This window comes from Pangasianodon hypophthalmus, chromosome 13 (genome assembly GCF_027358585.1).
Source record: "Pangasianodon hypophthalmus isolate fPanHyp1 chromosome 13, fPanHyp1.pri, whole genome shotgun sequence".
Lineage (NCBI taxonomy): Eukaryota > Metazoa > Chordata > Actinopteri > Siluriformes > Pangasiidae > Pangasianodon > Pangasianodon hypophthalmus.
The window spans coordinates 20,278,493-20,300,942 of record NC_069722.1 but is presented as its reverse complement, the minus strand read 5'-3'; the positions used below and the strand labels follow the sequence as shown (position 1 = coordinate 20,300,942).

The following is a 22,450-nucleotide window of genomic DNA, read 5'->3' as shown; positions in this document are numbered from 1 at the left end:
AAATACTTATGAAAACTGCAAAATCTTAAAGCCCTGAGTGTCTACATTCATATGAGCCATTAACTACTACTGTGGAGTGTGACATCACAAATAACTTCAATGCTGAAAATGGGCATCCCCAAAACAGGTGGAAATTCCATTTTTTGGTCTTTGGTAAAAAGAATTAAAGGAAGGAGCACTTGGAGGGTAAAAGCTTATAGATAAAAGACTCATAGTCTAACTCATAGCACTAATATTAATTATAAAACATAAATATGTGGTGTACCTAAAATGATAATTGATGAGGGATAAAAGCTAATTTTTTCCTGATTAGATTAAAATAAATTAAAGTAATTTCTAACATTCCACAATTCATGAAACATTTAATAATAAACATGTCTCGATTCTCTGTTCCAAAGCATGTTCAAAACCTTTTGACAGGTACTGGATATTTTTATATATCTGTCAAACATATATGTGTGTGTGTGTGGGATGATAATCTGTTAGTGGAAGAGCGTTCAGATGTTAATCTCACACAGGAAGTGAGCTGAGAAACCACAGGAGCGAAAAAGTGACCTTGCTGCTGCTGCTGCTGCTGTTTTACACACGCACATACACACACACACATTCTGGCCTACACATCCTCTACACAGTGAAACCTGTTCTCGCTCTCAGTCTCCTCACACAAAGAAACTCAGTCTTGCTGAGTGTAAACGTCTCCATCCCACCAGGTAAGAACAGTCTCACTGTATTAACTGCTGTGTTTGTCTTTGTTTTTTAGCTGTGCAGTAAGTGTGTGAAGAGCAGCTCAGCTGGGGCCTGTATAAATTAGTGATCTAAGTTAATGATTAATTATAATAAAGCTAGCACACAGTGTAAAAGTTTTCTGGTGCTGCTGTTGGACTGTTTTTAGCACAGCTGGTGGGCGTAGTGCCACTGCATAACACTGTGATGTTTTAGTTTCTTTTTGCAGTCCTTGTGCATGTTTAATGCTTCTGGTGTCTATTTTTGATGTTCTTAGCGTAGATAGCGTGCCCTTTTAGTGTTGCTGTACTTTTTTTAGTTGATCATGTGCTGTTAATGTGTCTACTGTAATAATTGTGGAGTGCCTTTACTAGGATTTTTAGTCTCCCTTTTACATGCAACTAGTGTGACCTTGAAGTTATATGAGTGTTCATACGGGAGCTATTTTGTGCTGTTAATGTACCCATTTAGTCCGTAGAGCTGTCGATAGAGCTGTAGTGAAGACTTCCATTGTCAAGGCCAAGACAGGGCCAAGATCAGGACTAGCCGAAACAGAGTTAGAACCAGGTCTTAAGGGGTTTGTGGTCAATCCAATATCGAGTCCAAATGAAAGGGAGACCGAGTCCAAACTGAGACTGAAACCCAAATCATTTTTTAAGCCCTCTTTAGAGTTGATGGAAAAACGTGCGCAATAAAACAACACAGTAAAATAGCGTGTAACTGCTACTCCCTAACAAAATATGCTCCCATATATAATATAAAGCTCAACTAATACTTCAAGATATGGCTTGTTTTTGTGGACAATCCAAAAACAAGATTTTTAACACCCATTCTTAAGTAATTAATTGAACTTGAATGAGTTATCAACTAGTTTGCTTCATTCATGCATTGACTACGTTGTCTAGAAGAGGGGATTATTTCCTGTCAAATTTTGTACACGTGAAAAAAAAAGATGAGTCTCATTTGAGACGAAGATCATAGTTAGTGAGATCAATGCCCAAGAGAGAGACAAGTCCAAGTACAAATGACAATATGTCTGAGACAATCCAAGTCAATGGAGAAAATACCTTGAGATTGGACTCAGGTCCTCCACCCTAGCTGTTAGTGGGTCACTTAGTACTGTACTATCAGTGTGCCCTTTATATTGCCATTGTTGTTCCCTTTTTTAGTGCCATTAATGTGCCCTTATAAGTCTTTACTGCCATTGTTGTGCAGTTTTTAGTGCCTCTAGTGTGCCTTTGATTGGTGTAGTCTTTTAGAAATATTAATGATGCTGGTGTGTTCTTTTAAAATTATTCTTGGTTAATTTTTTTAACATTTTAAACTATTTTGCATGTGCTGTGAATTACTTTGCATTTCAGTTCTCTTTAATCATGGACTCATTAAGCACTTTGTTAGAAATGTTTGAAATTGAGGAAGTGAACACTAATGGTAGAAAGAGTTACTGGTTTTTTAATCTAAAGCGGAATGTGTCTTGTGGAACTGCAGCTCCAGGACACGTGTGCACTCGGGTTCTGTGTACAAAACACATTATTTCATTGCATTTACCTAAAGGCAGGTTTATAACGATAACTCGAACGAAACACAGTGCAGTAATGTTAGTTATTGGTGCGCTTAACCACTGGTGTATTAATAGACATGTTTTTTTTTTTTCTAAAGGTCATATCATAAATTATACATTCTTACAATATACTGGTCATTTTGTCATTCTGTAATAGTTGGCATTCCCCACATCTCCACCTAAATGAGCAGTGGGAGGTGTGAGACACTCAGTCTCCTCATATCTCCCACCATAGCTTAGGTTAGCTGTAACTGGCACTGTAACCACTTTACACAATTGTATCTCTTTAAAAAAACATTTATTTTTATAGAATTTGGCAGAAGTCCTTATCCAGAGTGAAGTACACACCTGCTTTATAGTCTTCATTAGAAGCATCCTCATGCTAGTTAGAGTCTAAGAATACCATGAAACTAAAACTCTGTTAGAGCAAGGCTTGTGTAATATAAAGAAAAACGCAATTAACAATTTCATTGTCTTTAATTGTTTAATTGTCTATTTTTAGCCTCCAATAGGCTAAAAATAGACAGGAAAATGAGCATTTCCACCATTTAAGGAGAGTACAGGAGGGTGGAATAATATTGGGAACTGCTTGCCAGTGTTGGCAATAGCGAAAACTCAGCTGGATGATTTTAAGGTGATTCTGCAATAATGCAATAATGCAAAGTAAACAGTAAAAAAAAAAAACCATAATAGTACATTTTCAATATAATTCTTTACAAATCAGTTGTCTAACGTCTGCACGGCCAATATTTTTCCCTGTTGATTGGCTGCCGCTCAACGTGTTTCGATGCATCTAAAAGCTGGTCAGCACAGGAGAGCAAAAAAAAGTGTATTAGCATCATTTGTAAAGTGTTAGATTTGTGACTTTGTCGTAAGGCTACTGAAATTTTTTAGGCCAAAATCTTCGTTCTTTGCTTTCTTACGGCCGAAAAAAAAACTTCCTGCAGTTTTTGACCATTTTCTGCTGAAAATGTTTGCTGGCATCCCTAAACAATATAGTGAACTGATGTTAGTTCTTGTATCAGTGATGATAACTATTACCTATTAGCTAAGTCAAACATACACTGATAGATTTTATTTCATATTAATGAACTCAAACATTCCCCGTTTACCTTGAGAGAAAGCAAGGGAGCCAGTTGAGATAAAGTGAGACTAGGGGCTTCTAGGCAGGGTCAATTTATATGGGAGCGCTCAAAACACCTACGCAACTGTCAGTCATTCCAGATTCACATATCAGTTGGCTCATCACCCATTTTATTGGGGAGAAAAAGACTGCTCTTATATGTAGAGTGATTTGAGTGATGGTGTATTTTGAGTGATAGCTCGTATTAGCTAACGCCGACGTTAAATTGCAGCACTCGTTGGCACGTCTGGTAACATAATATAATCACTGGACTGTAAATATCACTGGACATTGTGGCAGTGTAAGATCGTGTAGAGATGAGTAAATCGCTATATCCTACAAGCCTAAGTACAGCAGCAAAAACAGCACACGTAGAGTTTTTTTAATTAGTGCTCATTTACATGGGTTACAGGGTTCATACTACCACCTGGGGGCAGGATAGAGAAGAGTCTATTCTGAGTGTATTCCTTGTATCTTGATGGATGGTAGGTCGAGTTTAGCTGTGTTAGAGGCTGAAACGGAAGGTGATGCAGAGCAGGGTTTAATAGGTGCCTTCAGGTAGGTGGGGATTAGTTTTGAAGCAATGGAGTGATGTGGGAGAAGACATCACCTAACACACAATCAGGGTCACGTGTTAAACTGAGACAGGGCCGTTCCTGCCATTTGACTTACATAGAGACATGTCAACGTGGAGAAATGTTAATTCAAGCAAAATTTGCGTGTAGCTAAACATAGCTAACTGCATACCATGCCATTAAATGTTTGTTTTTAAATTATACTTCACACAAATGAGCTTGGCTTCACAGCTCCATGGTCCCCGGTTCAATCCTGAGCTCAGGTTACTGCCTGTGTGAAGTTTTGCATGTTCACCCCATATTATCTGCATTGAAGATATTGTAGTTTTTGCATTTTTCTTGCTGTGTAATATACATGAAAGGCAATATTCCTTACTGCAGTTAATTAGGGGTCCAAGCACCAAAGGTGTTTTTGCATGAGTTTTTCCTTAGTCTTATTCTTTTTCTCCCATAAAATTAATTGTCCAGACCAAACCATAAGTTGTAGAGATGTAAAACTTGGTCAATAGATAGTACTACCTCCCGCTACTCAGGCAAGCGAGATGGGCCTAATTGCCCAAATTGTGGGGCTACAGCACAGGGTTTATCATTTTGGCCATACTATGTCCCACAACCACAATTATTTTACCCCTGATTCCTTGGGTTCTCCCAAACAAAAATCTTCAAAAACCATTTAACTTCGCCATGTAAATTCTGAACATCCATAATTATCAAAAACATGTTGACGTATGTCAACTACCACATACTAATCATTTCTAGCAGGGTGGAACCTAATTTAATCAGACAGCTGAAACTCGTGACTGGTAGCACGGATTTGAATGAGATCATAAAATTAAAGTTTAGGGCAAGGTTATATACATAGGGGACAAAGCTAAGTTCAGATAACTGTTTCTTGGGACCCATTAATCCGATCAAGCCAAAATTTGATATACCCTGTCTCTGTGCTAATCTGCAAGTGGATTTTTGGTGACGACATCATTATTTAAAAAAACATGGCTGCCATTGTCCAATCAGATTTCAGCAGGCATGTGACAGGGTTACCACTGAGATATTGTCATGAAACCTGAATGGTAGAATCCTCTAGAAAACCACTAGTAAATGATGCAATCTCACTCAAATTGGCCATTGAACACAAAAACAAGCATACTGTCTCTCTTCTAAAATAAGATGTACAGTGAAATTTGGGACAACTTTCAAATTTTACGATAGTTTGCATATTACGCAAAACATACTTCTGAAAACTAGACCTGGGATTTTCACCCTACTTTCACAAAATCACTGTCATATTACTCATCAGAATCTGAACCTCAGTATTTATTAAAACCAAGATTTGTAAATAATATGGCTGCTACATGGCAATCAATTCTAGTGGGATTGAGCTTGGTTTATTTATTAAGAACTGTAATCTGGTAATCTGTAAGTGATCACTGGGTTACTTCAAAAACATGGCTGCCATTAGCCGAACAGCTTTCAGGAGGCATTTCACATGATTAGCATTGAGCTACCATCACAAAAATTGATAAGCATGTTTATCTACTCTAACGTGGCAAGAACTGGCCACTGGGAGCAATATTTGTGAAGATTTAACTGACAGATTTCCACTTGTAGCTACCTTATGTTTTTATATCTGATGTGTCGTCACTACAATTTCTGTCTTTATTTACGCTTGAAGTAGAATTGAAACTATCCTAAAAACAGGAACTATTAAATTCAGGGTACCTGTAGTTAACATATTGCAAAATTCATGACTAAATGACAGTAATTTGAAAATGTTTACAGTAACAGTATTGTTTCTATGATATAATTGCTCATAGTGCAATATCCTGATTAAAAATACCACCGATATAATTTTTACTGTTTAGGTGACAGGAGAAGTGAGTAGTGCTAAAATGCACAAAACTGAAATGAAACCTACACGAATGTTTTTTATCCACAGAACCCTCGTGTTTGAGTATGTGTACCTGCATATTTTAAAATGATTTAAATGCTTAGCAACTAAAACACTTGATAGCTAATTTTAACAGACTGTAATAATCTTAGACATACTGTATAAACATTTCCTACACAACAAACCTACAGGTCGAGTGTGAGTTAACAATTTGGTTTAAAGTACTAAAATATTAGAATTGATATTTACTGTACATCTTGCGTACTTTTTTCTCAAACTAATAACGTAAGTTGCAGTAAGAAGGCCTGTTACACAGAGGTGTGTTCTTAAAACACCCAGAGTTTCAGATCAAGATCTGTGTTTAAAAAAAAAAAAAAGATAGAGTAACAAGAACTGAAACCAAATTGTTAAACACTATTTCTGCACTTAAATTGTCACTTGGTTAAGCACATTTTTTTTTTTGCACGATATTGGCTTAAGGCCTGAGCGGTGTCTGGCACTAATGACAATATTTCATACAGCTCCACTGCCCGGCCATAATGACAATATTTCACAATGAAACACATTTTGATTCTTTCTGCATCCTCATTCGGCAATTATCATATTATTTTAAACTGTATTTTCTATTGTCTCTTGCTTTACTGCTACATTATATTGCAATTAATGGCATAGAAGAAAAATGCAGTCTTAGGGTTTAAAGGGAAGTGTCTTTAAATGCATAGTGAAAAACTCCTGTCCTGAGAGCACTAAACCAGAAAAATCCAGCAACATCCAAGGCAAGTTACTGCGTGTCTCGGAGGAAGCATGCGTTAGCCTTTAGCCACTCTGGTTGGTAGCTGTAGCATGATAGGGAGAGCTGGCTTGTCGGTGAAAATTGGCAAAGACTAATTTTGGGAAGAAAATAGGCGAGGAAATCAAATTTTTGAAATGAAGTCTCCAAATCTGAATAGTTTGTGTTATGTCAATAGTTTGTGTTTTATACTTTGGATAAAACCAGATTGCCTGTATGGTGGCTAGACTCTGAATTCACCTTTAGTTGCTTCATGTCCAAGCAGAACACAACACTGACACTCCAATGCTACAAGATGAGCGTGGCTGAACACTGAGATACTTAGGCTGGACCTTCCGTCCCATAGGAAACTGTTTGGCACAGCAAATACAACACCAAAATAGGCGTCACAAACTTTGTGAATGAATTGCAGTCAGTGGAAGAGACAAAAAATGTTTCACGTGTGTCATTTCTTTCGTAATATTTGGTTATGTCTCCGCTCACCTTAATAACAGCAGCAATCGTGTCAGGTACGAGTGCCATCACAGTTTGTATCCTGGTCAGTATTGTGTTCTGGCCCGGACATGAAGCACACAAAAATCGTATTTGTCCAGCCAACAACAAATGATTCGGACGGTGCAATCGTCCAGGTGCACAACCCTTGTACAATATTGTACAATAAGGTGCTTCTATTGGTGAACATAAATCCAGGTGAAGATTGTGATCTATATAAACTGAGTTTACGGGTTTGTCTTGAAGATAGAAGGTGTATTGCTTTGAAGTTTATAAATAGACAAAGAGATATAGATAAATAGAGAGAGAGAGAGAGTTTTTGGAGCATCTGCTCCTCATTCTAGCACAGGGAGGAAGCAGCAGGAAACCGCACTGAAGTGCAACACTAAAATTAAACTAGTAGACATCTGTATGTCAAAAACACAGATCAAAATACAGAGAAATACAGGCAGGGAGAGCTTACAACTTGTGTGTGTGAGTATGATACAATAGAAATTAATGTATAAACACATTTATCTCCTATCCTGAGAGAAGACTCTTAGCAGAGTACATTTGTTGTCTGTTTGCACCAAGCATGGGTTTACACAATGTAAAATTATTCACAATTTTTTGCAAAGTTTGGGCATTAAATATGCGCAGAGATGTGGACCGAGTTTACGACAGACTGGAGAGAAATTAAAGGAAAAAAAAAAACAACAACACAAAATGTCTTCATAAGGTGTTGTATCACACCACTCTTCTGACAGAGATTCTCTCACCTGGTGTTTTGGTGATAGTGGTGGTGGTGTCTAACACATCGCTCCAAAATCTGCCATAGGTGTTCGATTGGGTTGAACTGTGAAGGCCATAGCATGTGATTTTCAGCCTCATCAAACCATTCAGTGAGCAGTGCCATGTGGATGGGGGAGGGCGGGGTCATCCTGGAAGAGACCACTCCCATCAGGAAAGAAATGTTTCATAATAGGTTAAATTTCATCAGTCAGAAGAACTTTGTATGGATTTGCAGTGCAGTGGAAATCTCATTGTGTTTTAATTAGTCGTATATGACAGCAAATTCCCAACACATACAATTTTTATTTATTAAAAAATGGCAAATCATGGTTTTCATCCTTATATAGTTATATTAAATGTTACCATCTGCGAAACAAGTCATTTCCTGCTATCACTTACGTCGTTTCTCTTGAAGTTAATAAAACAAAACAAAAAAATTTAGCTGGTTACTGAGAAACCACAAAAAGACAAGGTTCTCCTCCCAGAAAACTTTCCCACGATGCAAAGTTACAACTTTACCTCTGACCTTCTATTAATGTTAAATGCCTTTATTTGTATTTATTTGAATAGATTTCATTCATTTATTAATGAATGTTGATTGATTCATTGTTGTGCTTTTTTATTAAAACTTTGTGGAATCACTGAATCATTGATATGCTATTGATGTTAGTTGTCTTGATATAAATTTCTCTGCAGTTTAAGTTTTAATAGCTAAACTGTAAAGGGAATAGTGACGCTAATAAAAATGACACTCAACTGAATTTGAGCGATAGAGAGAGCTAGACAATGAATTCTTTTTTTGTTTTGTAATATTTACAACCTTGTACAGTACATCCCATGACACTCAGGAGAGATTAAGTGTTTGTGTGTGTGTGTGTGTGTGTGTGTGTGTGAGAGAGAGAGAGAGAGAGAGACAGAGAGACAGAGAGAGAGAGAGAGAGAAAGAGAGAGCGTGTTCTTTTTCCGTTTTGATCCTGTCGAGACATTTGGCTTTTCTCCATGAGGAAATTTTTTATTTTGCTACAGTAACAAACACATATTACAACACGCAAAATTAAAAACATGTGTCTCTGTGTTTTGTTTTTCAGTAAAACGTTGTATTTTCTTGAAGCTGAAAATTGTCCCTCAATGGACGACATTCAAAAATAAAGGTACCACATACGCATTGTACAAATCATAAAATGTACAGTATTATACCTAATATTTGTTTGTTAATTTCCCGTCCAGAAAAGTCACACAAAGACACGTTGTTTTTGCAAATTTCACATTTCTCATATTTTTCACATTTTTACAAATTTCCACATTTTTTCCATTTTTATTCTACATTCTTGATTTTTTTCACATAATTTTCTTATTTTCAAATTTCATTTTTTTCCCACGTTATTTTATTTCAGATGTTCACATGTTAGTCTTAAAGGTTAATTCTTTACATGGAGTGTTCACATTTGATAGCATATTGTTCATGTGACATTTACTTGAATTCACACTTGTAATTTCAGGGTTTTTCACATTACAAATTTCTCACACAATTGCATGTGAAAAACATAATCACATGTGAAATGGACTGTATGTGACTTTTCTGTAAGGGTTTCTGTAAAAAAAATTTATTAACTTTATACTTCACAAAATATTTCAGACTAAAGTGTGAAATTTTCTCATTAAAATATAGAGACAGAAAATGTAAACATTTTTTTATTTAAATTTCAACTGCCAGTAGATAATGTTATAATGCTTGTTAATCAGCTTTGCTGAAAAGCTGAATCCTTACACACACTCACTTTCTCTTTGTTGCAGTCGACTGCGTCAGTCGAAAATGGGTTACTGAAAATTAATCCAGGTCACTGTGTGTGTTTGCATGTGTGTGTCAAATGCAGAGTGCACATCGAAATGTGTCTCCTTTGAACATGGTAAGCCAAATTGTCTCTCTCCTTTTCTTTGTATCATTCTGTCTCCATCTATATGCCTCTCTCTCTCTTCAGTTATATATTCTGTTTCACAAATATACCATAATATAAATGTTCACAAATCAGGATCGTTGGAACAGAGGAGGCGGGATCAAACAAAGATCTGATCACAATGATGACTCAGATGAAGGAGACTACCACGAGCCACAGGAACCCATAATGCGCTTTCCCAGACCAAGCCCGTCACCTTCAGAGTATGCAGGTAACATATTCCACTGTGGACATGTCTCAAACCACACACTATCCACTATATAGGCCATGTAAACACCATCACAAATGCCAAACACACACTTTTGGCTATATTTGTTTCCTGTATAGTGATTATGATTAATAGTGGATTGGGTGTTTTTTTTTAAATTTTAAACACAAATGTGTGTTTAGTTTATGGAGTTATGAAACAAACTGATTCTAGAGGTGTTACAATATCTCCATCTAGTGTCCAAATCATGCTACTCACTTACAGGAATACTCACTTCATATACTCTGTTGCTGTGTCTTAAAGTGTCTTTGTCTAAGCAAATTTGTCTAAAGTGTGTGGTTTGGGGTACATGCACATTGGAGAGATGATAGTGAAGCACATCCAATAACAGCACATCCTGAAGTGTATCATCCCTCTTTTCCAATGCTTACAATTGTATTTATTAAAGAATTACATTGGGCACTTTTTTATGTGTTTTTAGTTACATTTAATATTGTAGAACATCCATGAAACAAGTTAGTTCCCGTTATTCACTTACGTCACGTTCGTCCATCCTGAAGACTTCCCCGTTTGGAAGATCCAGCGCTGAGAGTGATGTTTGTTTGTGATGGGATTTGTGTATTGTGCCTGTATAGTGAATACAGTGTGTGTGAAAAGAAAGACATTTAAGACACTGTTTAGATTATTCTTATATAAAAAGGATTGTATATATAAAATATATAAAATTGTATATATAAAAATTGTAGACAATAGAGGCCCTAGAGAGGTTTGCTTGTGAAAATCCCAGGAGATCAGCAGTTTCTGAAAAACCTAAACTGTTATGATTAAGCCAGACAGTGAAAATGAAGAAGGAGGAAATATTAAGAGGAACCAGACTTTGGGTGACATTACTCTTACACATGCATGCTATAAAGTAGTAGATTAAAAATACAGACCTTTATTGTCGTTATAGGCATGGACAAGTGTAGAGTAGAACGAAATAACGTTCTCCAAGGCCTTGGTACAATATGTTATAGAAAGTGAATGACCAGCTAAGATGTAGTGCAAATTAGGAAGGTTGAAATGCAAATGGACAACAATGTACAAGACAATAAATAAATGTTGCGCAAGTAGTAGACTCAACAGGATAAATGTGACACAACACGTCTGCTATAACAGCGGAAGAGTGTAGAACATATAGTACATTCAGTAAACAGCAGCATGATGACTGGAATGGTGTGTGCTGTGTATGACAGTATATGCAAATTTGAACAGAAACAGGTTGCTAGCTAGCCGAGTGAGCTAGACTAGCTAGCCAGATGTTTTGAGGTTTTACTGTATGAAATTTAAGATGGTAAGATATTCAGTAATGACGGCCTGTTGTGTTATATACAGTATAAGTGCTGCTACAGCCCATAGGTAACACTCAGGATAATGTGCAAGGGATATTTTTGCTAGATAGCTAACTACATCACTCGAAACGTATGAATTAACATAAGCTAGCTAGCCAGCTAACAAACCTAGCAAGCCACTGAAATCCCAAAAGCATTTGGCTTAGCTATCTAGCCAGGTCATGTTGCCTTTCTTTATGTACTGCTGATAATCGAGGCGGTGTTCACTTCAGAATAGATCACTTAGTTAGTTAACATTATTATATATATATATATTATTATATATAGGTTTGACTTGCAAAGTAATTTCTACTTAGTTTTTCCACCAGAAGACTCCTACTACTTTTACTTTTACTCAAATGAATTACTACAGTAGCAGTACTTTTACGCAAGTCAGTGTGTTTTGTGCTTGCAGGGATAAATGCATTAATATTATTATTTTTGTATCGGAGGCAGAAAGACCCCTGTGATGTTCTCTTTACTATCCTCTTCACAGTCTTGTGGTCTGATATATTGCAGTTCTCACACCACATAGTGACACAGCTGGTCAGGTCACCTCTGTAGAATGTGGTGAGGATAGGGAGGGGAGTTCCTGAGTCATCACAGGAAGTGGAGATGCTGCTGAGTTTTTATAAACAGTTACAAATATATTGTGAAGAAGAGTCCTGGGGTGAGCACAGAGCAGTCTTTATGACTATAGCAGCAGGACTTTTTCTACACGTCTACAGTATCCAGTAAGATGTCCACTAAAGAAAGGCTGAGTCTTGGGCATAAACTGTTTTTAGGAAGTGCAAAATTGTATGCATGTGGGACCGTCCACAGCAGCAGAAGGTGACAAGTACAGAATCTCCAAAGCAGAAGTAGAGCGTTAGCACATCAGCAGAAATGTGTCAGGTTCAGGAATAGAAGTGTAGAGGAAAGTTCTGTAGTGTTTGTCCTGGTGAGGTCAGTTTTTTTTTTTTTTTTTTAAATCTACACATTTTATGTTGTACTCCGCCCTAAAATTGGACAGAGAGTTCATCTTGAAATTTACGCTTAACAAGAAGCAGTGTGTGAATTGTTTTTCTAAAAGTGTCTAACGACAGTGTGTAAGCAATTAGGAAAAGTTTTATGAACTCCAGGTTCACAAACTGTGATGTTATGTGTGTTGTATGTAGACAAACGTACTGTGAGAGAACGGCCTTTTCTTAGCGGAGCCAATGATTTGAAGGTGAGTACATTGTGTGTGTATGTGTGTGTGTGAGAGAGAGAGAGACAAAAAAGCGTAATAATGTGTATTATGTAAAGCTAAATTCTGTGTGTGTGTGTGTGTGTGTGTGTAGAACATTTTGGACATTCCTCCACGACTGCCGAAGAGGCCCTCAGGTAATCACAGCAGCTGTGGTCATTACCGTGGAAATGCAGATGCAGCAAAACACATTCTGTTTTAACATGTTCCTATAACTGACTTCCTCTCAAACAGGAAGCGCAGCACCGATTGTAAACCGCGATCTAAAACCAGGGAGACAGGGGAAGGTCACATCAGGTCTCTCTCTCTCATATACACACACGTAGTATATAAAAAGTACATAAAATAATAATAATAATATTTTTTGCATGATTTTTGCAGAGCAAAGATCCCAGACGTTAGGATCTAGTGAACCGGTAAACAAATGCACACTTTTCAAAGGATGTTTATTATGCATACGAGTAAACACGTAACTGTGTGTGATTCTTACTTATTTAAATTAATTATTAATTAATTATTATTAATTTGTTTTTCCAGACTACAAAGATCCCACCGAGGTAAGGACTGTGATGCTGGACATTACATTCAAACTGCCAACACTCAAACTATTTATTTGATTTGTTTGTTTGTTTGTTTGTTTACACCCCCTCTTCAAAGACCATTAAGGTCCTGTAAAAAGAAAGATTACTAACTAATACAACCCTGAAAAACCAACACTAGCAAATCAAACACTAGGAACTGTAAAAATCTTAAACACAGTACTACACATACAAATACGGATTTTAACAAATGGCAACTTTTTAACTAAGAACAATATTGTCCACACTTATCAAGAAATGTCTCACAGGAAATTACTTTTTTGGACACAGTGGTTTCATATAAGGGCACACACACATACACATTTGTCTCACTATCCTTGTGAGGACCTCCCATTAACATAATTATTAACACAGCTAACTCATGCTTTCACACCTACACTAACTCTAACCCTAACCTTAATAATTAAAATGAAACATTTTTCATGTTTGTTTTTTGTTTGTTTGTTTGTTTTAAATAAAAGCTGCAATTTGTGGGGACCAGCCAAACGTCCCCACAAGGTCAAAACTGTCAGATACTGGGGACATTTGGGTGGCTCCCCACCAAGCGATACAAACCAAATGTCCACAGCCATACACACTAGGTGGACCTAAATTAATGCACACACATAACACAGCAGCACACACAAAAACACATACACATGCCATTCAAGAATTAAGAAATGTCATAACATTTTCAACTGTACTATCCGCACTTGCCCACATGAGCTATATACAGTGTAGCTGTATTTTTAGGCTCAGACTGTGTATGTGTGTGTGTGTGTTTTCATTCTAGGCCAGTGAAATCACTTCCACGTGACTATTTTGATCACGATGCTCCTCCATCCAGATCTCCACCGTGTGCTCCAGTGCGCACATCACACATACACACACGTACTGCAGCAGAGTGAGTACACACACAAACACACACATTTATGTATACATATACAGACACACGTATTTACAGACTCACTTTACATGCAAACTCACACAAACACACACACTCTTTTACAGACACACCTTACATATGCTACAAGTAACCACACACACACACACATACACACAAACTCTTTACAGACTCAGGTAAACCTTACATATGGTACAAGCAAACACACACACACATGTACTCATTTAAGGACTAAGTCACAGCTTATGTAGGCTACAAGTATACACAAACGCATATACAAACGCATACACACGCATACGCACACACAAGCACACACAAACCCTTAGGACGAGTGCCATACACACATGCACAAAGATTCATTCACTGACTCACAAGTACACACTTACACACCAGCACAACCAAGCAAATACACACATTAAATCACTTACTTTCTCACACACAAGCAAACACACACACAGACACACACAAACACACACAGAAACACGCACACAGACAGACAAAAAACATCAGAGAAACGTCTACAGCTTTGATGTTCATTCAGCCTGACTAAGAAAACACACCCACATACTGGTACACGCATGCATACACACACATTAACCCGAAACACACACAATAATTCACTTAAACAGACACATTATAAACAGGCACTAATAGTCATGTTGTGTTTATTGGTCAGCAGTGGTGCGAGTCTGACAGAGGACGACAGTGTGAGTCACCTTTCTCACTTATACTCCTAGTTATTGTCAAACGCATGATTTTCCTTTAAACTGTCACTCATCTGTAGATAATCAATTCTGTCCTGTGTATAATAAAGTGTTTTACTCTCACAGGTGAATAACAGCAGACTAACAGGTAAGTGCTGATTCTCTCTGCTTCCTGTTCATTCTTCTATATTTGTCAATCATTTTATTAACCCTGTCCCCTTCACAGGTCACCGAAGTGGCTCCAGTCACAGACATTCGCTGGATCTGGAGTCACATGACCAGGACCGAAGGTACTAATAAGGTTGATCCTTATTAGTTAATGGGCATTATGTTACAATAACATTCAATTCACTTTATTACATTACATTGAAAGTTAAAAAAAAAGTGTAGTGTAATTGTATGTAATGGTGTATTTAACACTCTCTTCCCTAAAGATACTTGGCAGAAGGGGCCGCTGTACGAGGTGCGTGAGTTTAGTTTACACTCTGGGGGAATATCAGTGGTGTGTTGTATTGTTTTTTCCATTCATTGTGCTGTTTTTTTCATCATTACAAATTCAGTCACACAGATGCATCATGAGTGGCCGCAGGTTAAAGCAGACACAGAGCAGGCCAGCTACACAGGACACAGCAAACCAGTAGAGGTAACACACACACACACACACACACACACACACACACACATTGACCCTACTTCTGTCCCATCGCCGCAGACCACGTATTTAGAATTTACATCAAGCGTAACATTTTCTTTTCCCTCTCCAGTCATATCTTCTCTTTATCTCAGTGCTGGTAAATAAAAGACATGGAACTCTCCAGAATGAGAGATACACTGTTCATGGGTTGGCATTTCCGTTAGACATAACGCCTGACAGATATGTGATATGACAACAGGGGAAAAGCAGTGCAACATGAACAAGGAAGTTGTTATCTTTCATGAATCTAACACTGTTGCACAATTATGAGTATATTTTAAACCAGATACAAATGCACAAGTACAATTTCATGCAGTTAGGCAAACATCAGTGACAGGTTTGAGGGAAAAGAAAAAAAAAAAAAAAGAGCTGTTTGGAAGCTCGACTAAGTCTAAGTCGACTCTTACTGGCAAGCTGAGTCTCACTAAAAAAAAAAAAAAAAAACAGTTTTCTCAACTACACTTGCAGAATGTGTGTGAAATATAGTGCACCATGGTGTGAATACAGTGTAGTCTTGTGTTCATGAGAGATGATTCAGTGTTTCTGTTTCAGACATCTGCTGAGCAGGAATGGTATGTAGGAGGCTTTAGTAGAGTGGAAGCAGAACATGCACTTCATCTGGTGAACAGGGTAAACTCCCACCCCAAACACACACACACACACACACACACACACCCACACACAGTATTGCTTTACTGTTTTTGTGGGATGTTTCCAAAAACAGATCTCTATATTAGATAGCTAGTGACATTGTTCCACTTTGCTACCATATTGGTGCTCTCCTGACATAACTTTAACATATTCCCCAAACACTGCGGATAGAAAAAGAATGCTGACTCATTTTCCTGAAAGAACACATGAGCCAGTCAAAATTTGCTAGCTAGGATTTTGTGTAAAACATATGCCAGTGGTTTACGGCGACTGTTTAACAAAATACAAGATTTCAAGAATAAAGTCGTAATATTTCGAGAATTAAATTATAATATTTTGAGACAAAAATTTTAATATCTGTTATTATGAGAAATAAAGTTGCAATATTTGAGAAGAAAGTCAGAATATTACAAGAAAAAAGTGGCAATATTTTGAGAATAAAGTTACAAGATTACAAGAAAAAAATTCCAAAAAATTACAAGAAAAAAGTTGCAACATTTCAAGAATAAAATGTAAAAAAAAGTTATAATTACAGAATGGTGTATATCAAAGCAGTGGAAATGAAGAAATACATTACGTTTAAAATAATGAAATAATCTTCTGGTGCATCAGCACTGGATTATTATGAGTATTAGAACTTTGCAAGAAATTGGGTTTATTTAGAAGCTACAGCTGCAGCATAACAGCTGTAACTCCAGAGCATTCAGTACAGCAATCAAGCCTCCAATGTGTCATGGTGTCATCACCATGAAGTGAAGTTTATCACAAGAGTCCATATGACGTAACTCACTGAGGGCTCTACACTGAGCGCGGGATCTATTATCTTTTTGATCGATTGTCTACACACCATCTTTATGACCAATATGACTTTATATTACCAACAAGGTAAAAATCTTAGTTTGATTTCAGGTTGTCTTTAAAGAAAAAAATATATAGAACTTGGAAAAAAAAATCAGCATCAGTCTAGGGTGGACACTGTGCTGACACAATGTGCTGCTGATGCGAGGGCTTCTACCTGTTTGCTATGTTGGGGCTCTACAATATATATCTCTAATTTTCACTTACACGTGTTGTATTGTGGTTATGACTAATTACATCAGCATTATGGCTCTGCATTGGTTTTCCTCATATCTAAAAGATTGTACCTTTGCAGTCAAGATAGGAAATTCCTCCTCTTTTACTCTCCTTCTCTTCACTTGTGGGGTACAGCAAGGCTCCATTTTAGAACTATATATATATACACACACACACACACACACACACACACACACACCTCATACAAAAATAGTATATGTGAAATACAACGCAGATTAGACTGTTCTTACAGTCTAACCACATTTTAAGATCATTATTATGTGATATCATTACATGCTTTAGCACATATGAAACGCACATACTTAATATTCCATTGCATCCTGTGTTCTTTGTTGTCAGGAGGGAGCTTTTCTAGTGCGTGACTGCTCCAGGAACACTAAACAGGAGCCATACGTCCTGGCCGTATTTTACGACAACCGCGTCTTTAATGTGCAGATTCGTTTTTGTAATGAGACCTGCAAGTACACACTGGGAACCAGAATCAGGACTGATGATGTGAGTAACGTTATGGTATCAGGTTTTCCAATCTCTCAATAGCTACATCCCAAAGCACACTAAGGAATGTGTGAAAATTGTATGCTATGAAAACCATGATGGCATACTTAATGACATTGTTCCACTCCTTGCTAAAATATGCATAAAATGCCCTTGCTAGCTATATGTTTATCTTGCACATTATATTTTTCCCAATTAGCTAGACAACTGGCTAATCCACAAACTAATGTTTGAAAATACTATGATATCCAGTGATGGTAAACTACATTGATACATTAGTCAGTCTGGCATTATGCGTACACCAAGTCTGTCTCCTTAGCTGCATCCTAAACCGCCATGCTACCATACTAGTGCGTCAAGGTAGACATATACAGTAGAAAATACCATTTAGCAAGCAGTGTTAGCTAGCTGCCTCTGGCCATGCCCCAAACCATGGAAAATAATGTTGTAAATTTAGTTTTCAACTACGACTGAACTCTTTGTACAACATACACATACTATTTAGTACTGTAGTATGTATTTTAGGAGGAAGCCAGAGATAGTGGCCAGTAGTCACTGTAATCCGGTAGGTTCGTCATGGATGATAAACATCTAGCTACCCTGTTTGCTAAACAGGTATTGTCCTTTTTTGGCATAATCAAATATAGAGTATGTATAGTTGTTAGAGAATTAGGTCATGAGTGTGTATTTAGTTAGATCATGTTTTCTTGCTGTTATTTTATGCTGTATTTTAAGTGTTTGTATTGCCTTCCAGGCGTTTGACTCAGTGGCTGAAATCATCAAATTCCACTCCATATTTCCCATCTTGCTTATTGATGGACGAAACCCGTCAGCTGTGTCCAGTCACAAGAGACAGTGTGTCCTCATGTATCCTGTCACAGCAGAGGACATGAGGCGACTGCTGAGCTAAACAACTAAATAATAAATGACAAAACAAAATGCCATAATGAGGAACTGGATATGCTCCATCTCTATAAAATTAAAAAAAAAAAAAAAACACACTGGAGTTTAAAAAAATACACACCCACCTGCACACATTACATAAATATTGTAGATGTAGTGAAAGTTAAGCAAAGTGAGGAAAGTTTCTAGAGAAACAAGCAATGTCCTTCTAAACATAAAACTGGTTTAACCTCCTACAGCTTCAGAGGTAATTTCTTGAAAAGCTGATGAAGGAACTTTATCCCCAAAAAACATATTGTTTCTCTGGACACCTTTGTACTATGCATAACTTTTACTGAAGTACATTGCAGTTACTTCCTGGATTCTTCTTTTACATGCATATTTTACAAACCTCTTGGAAGTTTAAAAGCGTTATTTTCATGACTGAAGTGACTTGAATGAAATGAATGAAAGAGACATGTATTAGATAGAAAGAAAGAAAGAAAAAGAAAATGATTAAGTGATGCTGCTGATTGGTTAGCTGCTGTAACTCCCATTATGATGTCACTCTGCTGACATTCCCCACAATGCATTTCAATGGGAAGGACTCTCCCATTAAGAAATATTCAATAAATATATTGAAAACAAAATCCCACAGTAAGACCTTTGTGGGAGGAGAAGCAGCAGTAGGAGAGCTTTAAGGAACAAGAGCACTGTGTAATGAAATACTGCATTGAACTCACCAGATGACCAAAAAAGAAACAAGACAAAAGGGCCATTAGAATCACAACAAACCCTTCCACATGTTTGAAGCAGCTGTACATCTGCCAGGAATTTTACCCAAGGGCACACTGAACTGACACTCAGTGAGGATGATGATGATGATGACAACAGCCCAAAGATCACAGGTTTAGAACTGTAGTTTAGTTGATTCTTGTGGTTGTACAGTAACAACTGTTAAACACCACTGTCATAATAACAAGCTGTCTGCAAGCAAGATAGAAGCACTTCCTGAGAGCATTTCACAAAAATGCAACTCCTGAACTTCACCAAGTGTCATTACAACTACAGCTGTCATTGTGTATCTGTGGTCTGATTAGCATGTTTGGCAAGAAAAGGGAGTATACAGTCAGGTCCAGAAGTATTTGGACAATGATGGAGTTTTTGTGATTTTGCCTTTATACACCACCACAATGGATCTGAAATAAAACAATCAAGATGTGATCGAAGTGTAGACTTTCAGCTTTATTTTAAGAGGTTCCACAAAAATATGGCATTTACCATTTAGGAATTACAGCCATTTCAAGCAAAGTACTTCCATTTTCAGAGGCTCAAAGGTATTTGGACAATTGACTGACAAGAAGGTTATTGACCAGGTGCGCTCCATTCCCTTGTTACTTCAAGACAAATGAAGCATCTAAAAGGTCTGGAGTTGATATCAGGTATTGAGTTGGCATTTGGCAGCTGTTTGACTGGAGCTACCAATATAAAGTCCAAGGAGATCTCAATGCAAGTGAAGGAGGCTATCACTAGGCTGAAAAAACAACATAAATCTATAAGAAAGAAAAGGCAAAACCTCTGGTGTGGCCAAATCAACAGTTGGGTACATTCTTAAAGAGAAAGAAAGCACTGGTGAGTTCAACAACATCAAAAGGCCTGGAAGACCACAGAAGACAACTAAAGTGGATGATTGCAGAATCCTTTCCTTGGTGAAGAAAAACCCCTTCACAACAACAACAGAAGCCAAGAATAGTCTGGAGAAGGTAGGCGTATCATTGTCAAAATCTACAATCAAGAGACGTCTTTATGAATGTAAATACAGAGGGTTTACAACAAGGTGCAAACCACTGGTAACATTCAAGAACATGAAAGCCAGATTAGACTTTGCCAGCAAACATCTAAAAAAAAAAGCCTCCCATGTTCTGTAATAAGATTCTTTGGATTGATGAAACCAAGATTAACTTGGTTGCTTTTCACTTCCTGAAGACAAGACTGAAGGCAGAAAGACCCACAAACAAGCAGCAACTGAAGGTGGCTGCAGTGGAGGCCTGGCAAAGCATCTCCAGGGAAGAAACTCAGAATTTGAGTTTTGAGAACATGGGCTCCAGACTGCAGGCAGTCATTGACTGCAAAGGTTTTTCATCCAAGTATTAAAATTATGGTTATATTTACAATGAGTTTACAAGGAAAATTACTTGACATCCACCATAAAATATGGAAGAGATTCAGTGATGCTTTGTGCCAGTTTTGTGGCTGGTGGTTCAAGGGCTCTTGTAATGATTTATGGCATCATGGATCACATTAACAACGCTTAGCACCAGTCATAAGAATGTAGTAATGTCCACAAACAGCAGGTACATTTGTATTTTTCTAACTACATTATAAGCAATCCGGTTAGTAAAGATCATACTCCGCTTACATTATGAAGTCAGAATCTTTATGTAATTTGTATTGTATTCATGTACAAGGTTGGAATATAAAAGCATAAACAGTTCACATTGTATATACATTTATATATTAATGAGCAAATGCAGGAATCAGTTTATTATCCCCTTAAACTGTACATGCTGGATTTTACACAGAAACACTCAGTCATGCTGCATGTTGTAACACTTGTGTACTTGTCATAAATTTTCAAATTATGGTAATTTCCATATTTTATTAATGCTTTTACATTATTTTACAAAATATTTATAAAAATTGCTACATGGTTACCAGTGTGTTTTTCAATGGACAGCATTTTATCAGTAAACAAACCTTGGCAACCATCTCAGTTCATTTTTATATGATTTAATTGTGGTAATTAAAATAATAGAAATAGCAAAAGACCAAAATAGCAAAAGACCAAAAAAAAGCAAAACTTTATATTTCATGTTTTAAATAATTATTCTTTTATAATCAATTAGTTTTTTTTTTAAGGTTTTATTCCATACTACAAAGAATTGGGATAGAAAAGTGCTCTATTAACAAAAATCAAGCAAATGTCTTACCATTACAGTCTACTGTTTTATCAACTTCCTGCATCTAGGCTGTGGTCACGTTACAAAGCTTAACGTAAAAGTTTCAGTTCTTTCCTTTTCTAGAAAAGAGTTCTTTCTTTTTTGCCATTTATGACATCTATGCCATCAGCGTCAACTCTGATGGACCCTTGTGTACAATAAATAATGTCATGTGTGTGACGAACAACATAAAATTAGTGTTTGTTTTGTATTTGCATTAGTGTTATATTTTGTCAGGTTCATCTGTATTAATGCCTCATCTCACCAAACATCAAGCAATTCTGCTAGTTCACTGTCCCTCCTTCGAGAACAGTCTCTGTTACAGTCCTCCATTTTCCATTAACCACAGCTGACACACTGCAGACAGGGAAATATGATGACAGTAGCTTTCATTTCAATCAGATATTGTAATTATGGTTGCATAGGAACCTCTGATTTAAAAAGATAATTGTGTTGACAAACCTCTGGAAAATTTGGACCTGCATAAAAAAAATAATCAAACATAAATGCAACACCAAAATATCAAATTTGTAAATTCATCTGTACTTTATACCTCACTTGATGGATTAACTGATAACCACCTACATGCATAGGTTTCATACATGGTGACATTATCTGTGAAGAGGCTTTTATTTTACATTTATAGAAGGAGTCTTCAGTGTCACTGCTTAGTAAAGGTCAGAGATTAAAGCTTTCTGACACAAGAAAGTTTTCAGGACAGAGAGCTTTGCAATTTCTCACTAACATGGCAAACAACAATTTTT

The 22,450-nt window shown here is 37.0% G+C and overlaps 1 protein-coding gene across 3 annotated transcripts; it reads left to right on the top strand.

Annotated features, from left to right (window-relative positions):
- Nucleotides 1-203: 203 nt before the first annotated feature.
- On the top strand, nt 204-21,975 carry LOC113527919 (cytokine-dependent hematopoietic cell linker). Of its 3 annotated transcripts, none has more exons than XM_026916092.3 (18): nt 204-710; nt 9,012-9,074; nt 9,798-9,830; nt 9,954-10,089; nt 12,614-12,666; nt 12,779-12,821; nt 12,919-12,981; nt 13,066-13,100; nt 13,222-13,241; nt 14,056-14,166; nt 14,843-14,873; nt 14,997-15,018; nt 15,097-15,160; nt 15,305-15,333; nt 15,431-15,513; nt 16,117-16,194; nt 17,650-17,805; nt 18,560-21,975. In XM_026916092.3, the coding sequence occupies exons 3-18, from the start codon at nt 9,828-9,830 to the stop codon at nt 18,713-18,715; spliced, it is 1,083 nt and encodes a 360-aa protein (XP_026771893.3). In that variant the 5' UTR covers nt 204-710; nt 9,012-9,074; nt 9,798-9,827; the 3' UTR covers nt 18,716-21,975. The 3 variants fall into 3 exon arrangements, with proteins under 3 accessions (XP_026771893.3, XP_026771891.3, XP_026771892.3); XM_026916090.3 differs by having other exon boundaries at nt 9,718-9,830; XM_026916091.3 differs by having other exon boundaries at nt 206-710; nt 9,718-9,830; nt 14,846-14,873.
- The last annotated feature ends 475 nt before the right edge of the window (nt 21,976-22,450 follow it).